The following is a 14,158-nucleotide window of genomic DNA, read 5'->3' on the forward strand; positions in this document are numbered from 1 at the left end:
AAGCAAAGAGCTCAGAAGTCTAGGGATGACAAAAAATTGGTCCATTTATTTTTAACTCTGACATTTTATGAGTGTATAAGTCTAAATATGTGATCACACACTATTCTGCAGAACCCATGCTTTGTTCTTTTTGTAGAGCAAACAGTTAATGTGGCAGAGATAGATTCATTTAAAAAATCTTACTTGTCATACAACACAATATCTGGAATCCAGATTGACTCTGATGGGACACGAATAGATGTTATTCCAGAATAATCTTCAGGTTGCCACCTTAATTTTACATCTATCCATTCCTATAAATACATGATAAATGTTATAGTATCTGTAAAACTGACTTAAATCATGTAATATATAGACAGACAGCTTTTGGATGAAAACAGAATGGAAGTGCTGTAAAAGAGGAATCAGACTTTTTGCTTCCACATCTTGCATATTAAAATGAACATAGTGACCCAATTAGTCATTATCTACCTGATCCAATTTTTCTTTCAGTTTTAAGAGTCATTTAAATACACAGTACAGCTGTATGGAGTTTTAAAAAACATAAAAACCTCTAACAATGTAAATTAAAGCAGTCACAAAATAAGGAGGGGCTAACTTGAAAAAAAAGTTTGTTTTGGATTAGGAGCCAAAGTTTTGGAAACGTATCTAAAGATGATCTAAACTTGGGGTCAGAGCAGAAGAGCCTTAGACTGCCAGTGATTTCTGCCAGCATTAGACTGCCAGTGATTTCTGGATCCTTTAACACTAGAAATAATGTAACATAAAAAGAGGTTACTCAACCATGCAATAACTGACATTCTTTGAGATGAGTGTCCCTCTGGGTGCTCCACTCAGGTCAAGGTGCATCCTAGCACCTTTGAGCGGAGATTTTCTCTGCAGTACCCCTCTCCCCCTGCCCTAGGCCATGCATGGGCTTTGCCTGCCTGGCAAGCCATCAGAGTATAAATAGCATGCACAGGGTCCAGGCTCCTCAGTTCCTTCTCTACAATGGACGTGTGTCATATGCGAAGTAAAGGGGAAGAGGGAGGGTAGTGGAGCACCCACAAGGACACTCATCTCAAAGAACATCAGTTACTGCATAGGTGAGTAGCCTCCTCTTATTTGAGAGATGTCCCTGTAGGTGCTCCGCTCAGTGACTGTAAGCAGTGTCCCTTAGGATGGTAGGGGCTTTGGATCAGGCTGGACGGCTGTGGACAAAACAGCTCTGCCCATGTTAGTGTCAGCTGCAGTGTCCTGTAACAGAGATTAGTGTTGTGCAAATGTGGGTTATCATGTCCATGTGTCTGCCTTGCATAGCTCGACATGGAGAACATTGCATAGGAAGGCAGTAGCCATGCAGACAGAAGGTATAAAATGTATTCTGATGGAGTCAGGAGGCTGGATTTGTTTGAGCTGGTAGCACAGGAGTATGCAGTCAGATATCCATTTAGAGAGTCTCTGTTTGGAGATGGCATTTCCCTGAGATTGTGGTGCGGTGGAGACAAAGAGCATAGGAGTCCTTCTGAATGGTTTAGTTCTATTTAGATAGATCGTGCCCTATGTATGTCTAGTGTGCATGGCAGACTCAAAGCCATTGGTATGTGGTTTCGGGAAGAATGTTGGTAAGTAAATAGGTTCATTTAGATGGAGGGAAGAATTCACTTTGGGCAGAAATTTAGGGTGCGTGCAAAGCATGACTTTATCTTGAAAGAAGGTGGTATATGAAGGGTCTGCCTCCGAGTTCTCCCTCCCTTTTGGCAGAGGTGATTGTGACCAGGAAGGCTGTTTTCATGGAGAGGTGTAAGAGAGAGCATGTGGCCAAAGGCTCAAAGGGTTTGTGCATGAGTGCATTAAGGATCAAGATGTAGATCCCAGGGATGCGTTGGTGGTCTGATATCTGGGTATGCCTGGATGCCCTTCATAAATATTTTAGTGATTGGATGTGCAAATATTGTGTCATTATCTACCTTTGTGTGAAAAGTGGTAATGACAGCGGTATGAACCTTGATAGAGTTAGTAGAGAGGCCTGTGGATTTAAGTTCCAGTAAATAATCAAGGATTGAGTGAAGAGGTGCAGAGGTTGGGGAGGTATGTTTTTGCGTGAACCAAGCAGCATACCTCTTCCAGTTTTGGAGGTAGGCAATGTGTGTGGTTAGTGTCCTGCTGTGCATAAAGATTATGCGTACTGGTTCTGAGCACACTAGCTGTTCATGAGAAAACCATTGAGTAGCCAGGCTCTGTAGTGGAGGCAGTTTATGTTGGGGTGAAGAGTCTGGCTATGGCATTGAGATAGGAGATTTGACTGAAGTGGGAGAGGGATGGGGGGATTGGTCAACGTTCCCATCAGAAACGGATATCATGGTTGCCTGGGCTATGCTGGTGCTATAAAGATGACATGTGAATTGTCTGTTCTGATCTTCTGTATTACCCTGTTGAATATGGGTGGGAAGGCATAAAAAAACCCATGATGGTAAATGTGAGCAAAAAGGCATCCCCCCTGGAGTGGGATCCCAGACCTGGTATGGAACAGAACTCTGGGCATTTTTTGTTCTGGGCTGTTGCAAATAGGTCGAATTGGGGAAACCCCCAGCATTGAAAAATGGTGTGTAGGACAGAATTGTCCAACTTTCGCTCATGTTGTATGGGGAAGCAATGATTGAGTTTGCCCACTGTGGTGTTTTGGATACCAGGTAGGCATGCGGCGGATATGGTGGTGATGTGTTTGAGGCACCAATTCCAGAGTTTGATGGCCTCTGTGTAGAGAGAGTGGAAATGAGCTCCACCCTGCCTGTTCACATAGAACATGCATGCTACAATGTCTGTCATGATCCTTATATTGCGGCCTCTGATGATAGAGAGGAAGTGGAGGCAGGTGTAGCTTATAGCTCTGAGCTCAAGGAGGTTGATATGGAAGGTGGTTTTGGAAGTGGACTATAGTCCCTGCATTGTGGTTTCTCCTATGTGTGCTCCCCATCCTGTGAGGGATGCATCTGTTGTGATGGTGATTGTGGGGTGTTCTTGTTGGAATGAAACCCCTTTACATATGTGTAGTGGGATGGCCCCCCACAGTAGTGAGTCTTTGACTGTAGATGGCATTGTGAAGTATTTGAGGAGCTTGTGCCATTTTGGATTGTATATTGAAGCTAGTTAGGATTGAAGGCATCTCACGTGCAGGCAGGCATTGGGGATAAGGTGGAGGCTGCCACTTGTCCCAGTAGTTGGAGGCAGTTGTGAGCTGGGACCTGCGGGCTGATGTGAATGGTGTGTACAAGACTGCAGATTGCTCTGAATCTTTCCTGTTGCAGAGAGGCTCAGCCAGTAGTGGATTCAAGAAAGGTAGCTATGAAGTGGATTTGTTGGGTAGGTGTCAATGTTGACTTGTCTCTGTTTATCTGTAGGCCCAACTTTTGAAAACACTGCATCATCACTGATGCTGTATGAAGAGCGTGAGAATGGGTTGGAGACTTCAGCAGACAACTGTCCAGATATGAGAAGATTATCAGGTCATGCTTTCTTAAATATGCAGTTACCACTGCCAGTAGCTTTGAAAACTCTCGTGGTGCTGTGGAAAGACCAAAGGGAAGGACAGTGTATTGATAAAATGTAAATCTGAGGAAGCATCTATGTGCTGGATGGAGGGCAAGAGCTGAAAACCAATTTCCGAGCACCAGTGCTGGAATTATAGTGGAAAAAGTGACCATCCTGAATTTTTTTTTTGTATATATTTCTTCAAACCCCAGAGGTCTAAAATGGGTCACCATCCCATTTTTATTTTGTGGAAAGAAATAACATGAATAAAACCCTTTCCCTCTATGTTGAGTAGGCACTGGCTCTATGGCTACGAGGTGGATAAGGTGTTGCGTCTCTGAATGGAGAAATAGCATGTGAGAAGGGTCCCTGAAGAGGGACAGAGGGGGTGGTGCTTGGGAGGTGCAGATGTGAATGGAATGGTATATCCGGATTGAATGATCGCCAGGACCCAAAGGACTGAAGTGATAGCTTCCCAGTTATGGAATGGTTGTAAACAGAAGGTGAAGGATGGGTTGGTCGCTGGAAGTAGATTGTTTTCAATACTCTGGACTGTTGCCTCAGATTTGCTTATTGGAGACTGCAAATTGGATCACCCCAGAAGATGGAGGCAACATCTCTGGGCTCTGGGACTCTGGCATTGTTGGTAATGAGTATCATACTGTTGATGCTGTGCTTGGTGTGAAAAATAGGGGTACTGCTATTGTTGGTATGGCTGATACATGTATTGTTTCTTCTTTAGCATAGGTGTTTGTATGCCCAAGGATCTCAGGGTTGCTCGAGTGTCCTTCATGGAGTGGAAGACCTTACTGGTGTTGGCAGCAAAGAGCTTGTGCCCATCAAATGAAAGATCCTATATTGCAGTGTGGATTTCCCTTGGGAAGGAGGAAGATGAGAGCCAGGATGCGTGATGCATGACGACTGCTGTGGCTATGGACCTGGAGTCCATGTCCGCGATCTCTAGTGTGGCTTAGAGCACTGCGCGGGATATTAACTGGCCTTCAGAGACCAGTGCCTGCAATTGTTGTTTCTTGTCTTGAGGCATGTCATTAATAAAAATGTATATTTTGGAGTAGTTTCTATGGTCTTATTTCACTAATAGCACAATGTAATTGGCCACACTTAATTGCAAGGGGGAGGAGAAGTATATATTCCGCACAAATGCCACCATCCTTTTATTATTTTTGTTAGATGAAGTTGTAACCCATGCACCTAATAGGGAGCTATCTTTTAAGAGACCCCTGTGGGGGAGGTAGGAGTGAACTGAGTGTTACTGTTGCTGGGCAGATTTAGCACTCCACACCCAGAAGCTTCTGGAGCTGGGTGTGGTAATTTGGGATCAGACTCCAGGAGCAACCAGGCATGGCAACTGCTTTTCTAAGGGCCTTGTGCCCTGTTAGAGCTAGGAGAAGCTGAGTCAGAAGCAGAAAGCAGCAGGGCCAGCTTTAGGAAGTGTGGGGCCCAATTTGAACAATTTTGATAGGGGCTGGGGCCGTGGCAGGACTGGAGCCGGCGGGGCGGGGCCTGGCTCCGCCGAGCGCCGCAGCCAGCTCCTGGGGACACTCAGCCAGAGCCAAGTTGCCGCAGCCCTTTAAAATCATCCAGGCCACGTCACGCCAGTGTCCTGGTGTCTGCTGGTGCTCCGCCTCCTCGCACCACAGCTGCACACAGGCAACCCGGCGCTGAGAATCGCCGCAGTTCCCCCTCCCCGGCAGCGCTCTGCTCCTCCGCCGACCGGTGGACTGGATGGGGCTGCGCCGCCCGTAGTGCAGGCTTTGGCCAGTCCGTCACAACCGCCCAACCGGCCAGTCCACCCCTGCACTCGACTACCTCAATACTGGTGTTGCACATAAGAAAATTCAACCTGCCCAAAGATAGAGAATGTTAGAGGGAACACTGCTGATGGACCGCAGGCTGTCCACTGCTAATTTAGAGGCAAAAGACAGTACAGTAGGTTCAGGGCAGTGCAACTCCATGGACAGTGTTAATTATAGCAGCTCTTGCATTCAAAGCAGCACAACCTAGCGACTAGCATCAATAAAATACCGGGACAGTGTGGCCTAATGGCTACAGAAGAGCCCGCAGATGCCCAGAGATGGGAAAAGCCACCAGGAGGTGGCTGGGCCCACTCGATTTTCACTGGATCCCAACCTAGGGTTTTAACAGTGATACAGAGGTCCGTCACTGGGTCAGGAAATTCTACTGAAATATGTTGACTTCACTTGGGTGGGAGCTACCACTCACTTAGCCTCCCTGAGTCACTTCCTACCACACTTCCAGAAATGGGTCTGAGGGGCAGGACTTTCACCACACTGAGTGTGGGGTTAACCCTTTCTTCTCTAGTGCATGGTATGCATGCCCAGTCACATGGACCAGTTTCTGTTGGTGAAAGATACAAACTTTTAAACTACAGACACTTCTTTTTCTAGTCAGAAGGCAAAAAGAATAGCTCTGTGTAGCTCAAAAGTTTATACTTTTCAACCTCAGAAGTTGGTCCAGTAAGAGATATTATATTATCTACATTGTCGCTCTCATATCCTGGCACTAATCTAACTCCAACAATGCAGAAAACAAGTAAGTATACATGGGAGTGATTATGGGAAAGAGGAAAACTGTGAAAGTTCTACAAACATAATTTAGTAAGTCACATTTTCACTGCAGATAGGGGGCCCTACATTTTTCTTAAAGTCAATGAAGGTGCAAAGAAGAGTTAGAGGACTGAAGATGGTAACTGGATGAAAGGAATCCATGCTTTTAAAGTATTTTGTACAATTTAAGGGTAACTCAGTGATAAATACATGTAAAGATACTAACTGCCTCAAAGTTTAGTTCTAGGTTCTGATTATAATAACTTGAGGGCACTTCTTGCCTATGAGATAATACCTATACTTAGGATAGAATAAATCGACTAGATGTTTATAGCAAGATCCTCTTCCTTGACTTCCAGTTAAAAGGTGTTAATCAAAATAGGACCAAAAATACCTTTAGAGTATAATTTAAAATAGCTTTTTAAAAGTAATTGTACAAAGCTACACTATTTTGTGCTTGTGACAGTTTTTGGAATTTCAAAATATATGTTTGAATATATACATCTTCATTTAATAAATGTCTTGTGTTATTTTTATTAGAAATTTTCTTTTTGAAATAACTTTTGTATTTTTTAAATCATTTAACTGAATGTTGTGGTTAATTCTTTCAAGCATCGCAATGTACCTTTTGTATTAAACATGCCATATCAAATTACATTAATTAACAGTATAGTTTTCAGGTGAAAATCCTATAAATATATAAACACCTAAAAAGTTTGCTTACAACTTTACATTTTAATCAGTGGACTCTTCAGCTGACATTTGCACATACCTGTTTCAGCCAAACATTGGTTGTCATCAACTGATTTTTCTCGTCCTATAAAAAAAATTAAGCAGCATGTTTTTTTATGGGAACAAGTATTTTATATGTCTTATTCACTATAGCCAATGGTGATTTTGTTGAAAGGAGGTTCATAAGTTGCAATATAAATATATTCATTGAGAAAGACTCCATTTGAAAAGCACATTTGTCTATATTTTCCAGCTGCTATTGACACAGCCACCATCTTAAGAAGTTAATGAAAGTGATTTCCCCTCTCCTGCACATCCAACATTGATTTACTTTGTATAATTTACAACATTTCATGTCTAATACTACTGTTTACTTCTAGAGCCATCAAGGAACAAAATGACTAATTGAAAATACTCTTTAAAGCCATTAAGGGAGTAGAAAAAGCCTTCACTGAATTTTTTTCCTTTTAAAATCAGAATACACTTTTTAAAAGATGTTCAATTAGGAAACATTTTAAATAAGTACATTAAAAATATCATTTTTACATCTTTAATGTTCTAAACTATGCCATGCCAGTACATTATCTCCTCTTTTATGGAACTGATATGTTCAAACACACTATCATTATTTCTTCTCTTTTGGGGTACTCTAACTTTCCTATATATTATTTTGTTGATTCTATATACATAGACTGCTACCATTTAAAAACATATTTTGTATTATTCATTGAAATACATTTTTAACTATAGAAAACTCTGTACAGACACTAAAAGCTTTAGTTTAAGTTTACGGAAAACAAAAATAAGTCCAAGGGCCACTTATTTTCATCACCCTGTGGCATCTGAAAACACTGTTTTTCTTCTTTCATCTTCACTTCTCTGAGGCTCTCTCTGGGGCTTCCCTCGTAATTGAAATGTATTTTTTAAAAACAGACAGACAGACACAGACACAGACACAGACACGAATATCAAGTTATTTTTCATAAACATTTCCATATTCTAAAAGCTTTGCTCAGTTTTTAGCTTTAAAATTATTTACCATACATACCAAATCCACTAACTGGGAGATTGCAAGGCCGAACTTTATTTGTATTGTGTCATTCAAGTGTTGGACTGGGCGAACCCATTTTTGATAGTCCTGAAATAAATGTTTGAACAAACGGTCTTCGCTTTTAGCAATAAAAGTGGGTTCTGATATACCTACAGAATAAAATAAAGATGTTTAATACATACATATAGTGAAACACAATGTACTCATTTTAATGAACATTGGTACAGCTTGATAATTATAGATCTAGGTATGTACATATAAAAAGGTATTTCTCATTTGATCCCCTTTTTTGTCGATGAGGATGGTGGAGGTTAAGTCAGCTAGAGTTAGCTTGATAAAACACACTGATTTTAATACCATTACTCTTGTTAGCACCATCATATTTTCTAAATTTAAGCTCACGAACATGGACTCTTATCTCACTATCTCTGGAGTAACTTTGGAAAAAGTTACATTAAAAAACATTCTTGTGCCATTTTCATGGCTGGAGTGTGGGGGAGGGGCAGAAGGGCCATTTGGCTTGAGCCTCAAATTTAGACACTTGTTAATTTTTCTTGCACAGAAAAAGACTAGAAAAGCATGTTATATTAAAAACAATTGAAATTATTTCTCACTTTTTTGGTTCCTTATTTTGTTTTCATGTGCCATTATTTATTTTTATTAGCACTAGGGGCCTCAAAAGCCCAGAAGTGTCCCCAGGCCTGTCTGGACCTCTGAAAGGACCTGGCCATTTTACAATCATCTAGGTACCAGATAATTGCAAAAATCCTGCAGAGAGAGGTTTTTTTAAACTAGGAAATGACACTAAACTAATTATAGTTGCTTATTCATAATAGAGTGCTCTCACACAACTATTAACAAATTAACAACACCCTCTCCTAAATGGGCATCAAACAACACAAGCTCATCCTCCCAAGATGCAAACATAAAAACTGAATCAGAAAGTAGAAGCAGCATGCTTTACAGGTGGGGTGACTGTCAGGGTTGGGTTGTTTTTTTTTTTTTTTTTTTTTTTTGCGCCTTCTTTCTTCAGTGGAGTAAGGTGGAACGAATTCAGGTAAAAGGAATATGTTCATCTAGTGGTTAGAACAGCATCATATATAGCCACATTAGTGAATTTTCCACTGTACTGAATCTCGGGTGTAAATTGTTTCAAATTTGAGCAAAATAAAGACTCCTACGTAATTATGTTCCTAACACCAGGTAAGACAAAATTTTAAAATGTTTCCTGGATTTCTTGGTCATCTAAGTATTCGTGTTCATTAATTAACTTATTTGGGAAGCAGGAGTTGCAGCTGGGCGGGGTAGAACTACAATTTGGGGGGGGGGGGACTAGCAATAACTTGTAAACTCAAGAAAGCTTGCAGAAGAAAGAAAATACTGCCTGGCTCTGGCTCCTCCTCATCCCTCCCAACCACAAACCCCTATATAAGCATGGAAGGGCCAGGAAGAAAGTAGAGCAGCAATTCTTCCCTCTCATAATCAGGTCTTCTGGTTTGGTTTCTACTATGTGATTCTGTGCACTGTGTAGGGGAGGGTTAAGGAATCTATATGATATATTTTAGGTTTTTTTGTCTGTCTGCAAATCTGTTTGTTCAAGAACTCTTCCAAAATGGTAAGAACTAGGACCACCACATTTGTAATTTGTAATTTCTTCTTATCTGAACTTAAAGCAAAGTCGCACCAGACCTCTCTCCCCTCCCCAAGCACAGGGCAAGCTCCTCCCTCCTCCCCGCCCCATCCTGGACCAGACCTGGACAACACTAGGTAAGTCTGCTAGAATCAGACTATTATGTGGTTAAGGAAGAGAACATATGCATTGGAAGAAAATGTAAAATGCTCATATACATCAATGGGGTTCTATAGTGATTGAAACTACTCAGGAAAAATACCTAGGTATCACTGGAACTTGCTCAAAATGAGTAAAAAACAACAACTATCAACCAAAACCCCAAGTAAGATTATTATTATGCTTTATTCCTTACCCAATACATCTTAAAAATATTATAAAGTTGTCACATAAGTTCATGACTTCTCCTCAAGTGACATTCTGGGTTCTGTAGCGATACTCATCTGAAAAGGATGTTGTAGAAATAAAAAAGGTCCAGAGAAGGGTAACAAAGGGAATTAAAGACATGGAAATATTTCCATATGAGAAGAAATTAAAAAGATTAAGGCTATTTAGTTTAGAAAGGAAGTGAATCTAGCCAGAATACAGAACTAAAGGAAATAGTGAATGTTACAGAGAAACCAGTTGCCTTGTTTCACAATAGAAGGACAAGGGGACAATAAACATTCATACACAAAGAATGAAAAGATAAGTGGGTTTGGCTGCTCAAGAGTCAACTACCTTTGCATACTCTCCTGCAGGCTGTCATACTATTACAGTCAGTAATCTCTTTGAATTTTGTTTCTCTGGTACAATACACAGGCTTTTCCATTGTCTCCATAACAGTAGTTCGAATTAGGATCTTTAATTCAAACTACCTACTCCATGCCACGTGCATCCGCGGGCACGGAGTTCGGACTAAGGGGGATTTAAAAACGGCGGCGCCCAGGAACATACAAATGAAGCCCGGGATATTTAAACTCCGCTTGCCCTAATTACCACCAAATTTGGTATGCAGTTTCCTCTTACCCTAGCTTAAACCATGGTCAGGGTTTGGTTGTGCCTGCAAAATGGGAAGTGCTGGGAATGGGACTATTTCTCATAACATGGAAAAGGAGGGGGCAAAGAGAGGAGAAATGCAAAAGAGAGGCACAGAGATGGGAGGGATGCAATACTGAGATTGGCCACTGGGGACAGCTGCAACAGCAACAGCAGAGGTGAGCAATAATTTTCACATGGGGGCCAATTCACAAATTTTGGTACATTACTATGTATAGAGTCGGGTCCGGGCCCCCAAAAAGTGGCAGGGTGTTGAGCAGAAGAGGTGGAGCTGAGAGCTCCAGAGAGAGACAGAGTATGTGAATGTGAACGAGAGACACTTTAAATGTGAGAGGCAGACTTTATGACACAAATTGAGTGTGTGCAGCAGTGTGTGTGGCACAGTCTGAGTGTATGTGGCAGTGGCACAGTGTGTGTGTGCTGGCTACGTTTCTGAGAGAAGCCACAGTCTCTTTAAAGGACTCCCCAGCCTCGCTCTGAACTTCTCTGAGTCACTTACCAGCCACACTTCAGACTGGAGCAGCTCTGCTGTGTTTTAGCCCTGGTCTACACTTACGAATTTATTTCAAAATTACTCCCCTTGTTTTGAAATAATAAGCAGAGCATCCACACAACCAAGACCATTATTGTGAAATAACTGGCTGGTTATTTCTAAATCTGTACTCCTGTTTTCCACAAGGAATAATGCTCATTTCAAAACTGTTATTTTGAAATAGCATTAGTGAGGACACTCAGCTGCTGCTATTTTGAAATATTGGCCTCCAGAGGCCTCTCACAGCTGTACTTGTGGCTGCTCTAGACACACCTGCCAGCTCCATTGCTCCCATTTCTCCTATGGACCTTTTAAAGCAGCAGGCTGCAAGAGGGCTTGTGGCACAAGGACAACCTTGCTAGCCCTGTGCCACACCACAGGAGCCATGGCCAATGGCTGCCAGCACTCCTGCAGCACCCTCAGCTGAAAGTGTCCAGAGACACAAGCGAGTACTGTCCTGAACTGGTGCAGAGTTCCCGGATCTCCTCTCAGTCTGAGGTAAGATCAATCTCCAGGATCTTCACACAAGAAGGCACAATGATGATGTCTACAGCCGGATGGCCACCAGCCTACCCAAGAAGGGTCACACGTGGACCTTCGATCAGTTCTGCATGAAGCTAACGGAGCTCTGGCAGGCCTACAATAAGGCCAGGGAACAGAGCAGATGCTTTAGGGTGGCATCACACACGTGCTGGTACTACGACCAGTTTGATGCCATCCTGGGAGAGGGGCCGGTCACCCTGTCATTGTTGAGTGAGGCCAGGACATGCCCAGCATCAGCCTTCACATGGGTGGGGTTGTGGAGGACAAGGAGAAGGAGACATCCCCTGGGACATCCATGCCCCTGCAGGAAAGTGCCCACTGTATAGTCAACAGATGGCCTTGTTCAAAGCACATCACCATCGTCTGAACACCTTCAGTGTTGGCTCAGAGATTAGGGCTAGGCTTCATGCACACTATCTCCTGGGATGACTGCCCTTATAACTTTTCTTCACAGGTGGGCTAAGCTGTGAGTGTGGTGCATCCACCACCTTCCATGCCATCCTCCTGACTCCATGGGATCCACCAGAAGAAACGCACCTGGGAAGATCTGCTGAGGGAGCAGATGGCCTGCTTCCAGTCCCTCGTCTGAGGGCTTGACAAGAAACAGCAGGAGTGGGCCGCTGACTAGGAGGAACATCAGGCTGACAAGGAGCAGCAGAAGACCGCTTAGGACCAGCTGACAAGCCAGTACAAGGCCATATGCTCCTCCCTCACCTGGGTGATGGAGCACATGGCCCTGTGCATGGAGTGGGCTACCAGTCACCTCCTCACCCCCACTCCTATAGCATCCTTTCCTAGCCCAGTGGCCACCAGGGCCCCCAAACCTAGAGCAGTGGAACCTCCAGGGCAGCCAAAGCCTCCAGAGCTAACCAAAGCAGGTGCCACTCCCAGCTCCATCCCGGAGCCCTCCCCACCATTCCAGGTTCTTTACCCAATCCCTCCCCTGTTTTATATCCCCCAAATAAAGAGACTTGTTTGTTTTTTAAAAAAGTCTTTTTTATTTGCTCTGCAGGGAGGGGAGAAAGTGGGAAGGGAGAGGTGGGAGAGGAAAGGTATACAAAGGCAATGCAGAGACTGCTTGTGGATAGGCCTGGGGTAGTCTCTCTCAGCTGGCCTTGGCTGAAACTCTCCTTCAAGGCCTCCTGAATTAGCACTGTCCCTTAATGTGTTCATCGAATTGCACTAGTATCTGGCTGCTTGTAAGCACTGGCCAGCCTTTCAGCCTCTGCCCCCCACCCTGGCAGGAAAGCCTTCCCCTTACTCTCTCAAAGGTTACGGCGGACACAGCAGGCCTCCACCATGAAGGGGATGTTGCACTTGCTGAGATCCAGGCGGGTGAGGAAACTCCTGAACCTCCCCTTCAAAGTGGCCAAATCCACACTCCATGACCATACAGCACCTGCTGCGGCCGGCACTAAAGTGCTCCTTGGAGAGGTCCAGGCTGCCCAGGTAGAGCTTCATCAGCTAGAGAAGCAAGGGGTAGGCTGCGTTGGCCAGGATATACATGGGCATGTCCACATGCCCGACCCTGATGGTGTGGTCTGGGAATAAAGTGTCAGCATGCATCTTCTAAAAGTGTTGTGTGCCTTCCCCGACCACCCTACTTCGATGTCCGTGAACCAGCCCTTATGGTCAATTTATAGCACCATCAAATAATACCCCTTCCTGTATATTTAGTGTGAGGCACAGTGGCCAGGGGGACAGGATGAGGATGGGCAAGATGTCTATAGCCTCTTACCTCCGCAGTCAGGGAATTCCATAGCAACAAAGCCATCCATGATGGTGTCGATATTGCCCAGAGTGATGATACTCCTGCACGCTATTTCGATGAATATGCTGCTATGCATGTTTTTGATGGCTTTGGTTACCTGTAGTAGCATGGCCCTGACTGTGGATTTACCATGCCAAACTGGTTCCTGATGGGGCAGTAGCTGTCTGGTGTGGTGATCTTCCACAGGGCGATGGTGATATGCTTCTACAGGGGGATGGCAGGTTGCAGTTGCATGTCCTGTTGCCTGAGGGCAGGGATGATAAGGATGCCATTTCAGGTGCGAGTGGGGAGGGGCAGCAGCTTTGTGCCTTGGGATGTGGTTTGCTTTTCATCCCATTCTGTGAACACTAAGGGAGTGAGGGGAAAGTGCTTGCATTCCATGCATGCCTCTCACACCTAGCTGGTGAGCTCCATTCAGGGAATGGGAAGAAAAGCTAGCTACGTCTTTGAGTGCATGGTGTGCCCGAAACGGTGCCCTTGAGGGGTGAGTCATTTGCAGATCTCCAAGAAGAGAAAGTTACTCACCTTGTGCAGTAACGTCTATTCTTCGAGATGTGTGTCCCCGTGGGTGCTCCACTTGAGGTACTGGGCTCGTCTCGGCGCCGCAAACCGGAGGATTTTTGCTAGCAGTAGCCCCACTGGACTGTGCATGTGCGGCTGCTGCCTCACGCCATTCAGCTGAGCGTGGTCTGGTCTTGTCAATTTCCTCCCAACCGGAAGCATCTGAAAGAGAAAACAGAAGCTCCGAAGCAGGGAGGAGGGC

At 44.0% G+C, this 14,158-nt stretch overlaps 1 protein-coding gene and 1 long non-coding RNA gene across 13 annotated transcripts in view; one reads left to right on the top strand and one right to left on the bottom strand.

Moving 5' to 3' along the window:
* Nucleotides 1-4,670, top strand: part of LOC142818357 (uncharacterized) — a 50,093-nt gene extending 45,423 nt beyond the window's left edge. For 9 of the 10 annotated variants that reach the window (XR_012895844.1, XR_012895839.1, XR_012895837.1 and 6 more), the window contains exon 4: nucleotides 3,381-4,670. This is a non-coding gene — a long non-coding RNA (uncharacterized LOC142818357). The remainder of the gene's footprint in view (nucleotides 1-3,380) is intronic. The other variant, XR_012895840.1, reaches the window with a different exon arrangement.
* The window catches only part of CHRNA5 (cholinergic receptor nicotinic alpha 5 subunit), a 56,109-nt gene that overhangs the window by 24,883 nt on the left and 17,068 nt on the right, over nucleotides 1-14,158 (bottom strand). For 2 of the 3 annotated variants that reach the window (XM_075897599.1, XM_075897600.1), the window contains 3 exons: nucleotides 7,879-8,030; nucleotides 6,871-6,915; nucleotides 184-293 (listed from right to left, as the gene is read on the bottom strand). In XM_075897599.1, the coding sequence (XP_075753714.1) occupies nucleotides 184-293; nucleotides 6,871-6,915; nucleotides 7,879-8,030 (307 nt within the window). Of the gene's footprint in view, nucleotides 1-183; nucleotides 294-6,870; nucleotides 6,916-7,878; nucleotides 8,031-13,920; nucleotides 14,119-14,158 lie in introns of all 3 variants that reach the window. The other variant, XM_075897598.1, reaches the window with a different exon arrangement.

The sequence above is a fragment of the Pelodiscus sinensis genome, chromosome 14, assembly GCF_049634645.1.
Source record: "Pelodiscus sinensis isolate JC-2024 chromosome 14, ASM4963464v1, whole genome shotgun sequence".
Classification (NCBI taxonomy): Eukaryota; Metazoa; Chordata; order Testudines; family Trionychidae; genus Pelodiscus; species Pelodiscus sinensis.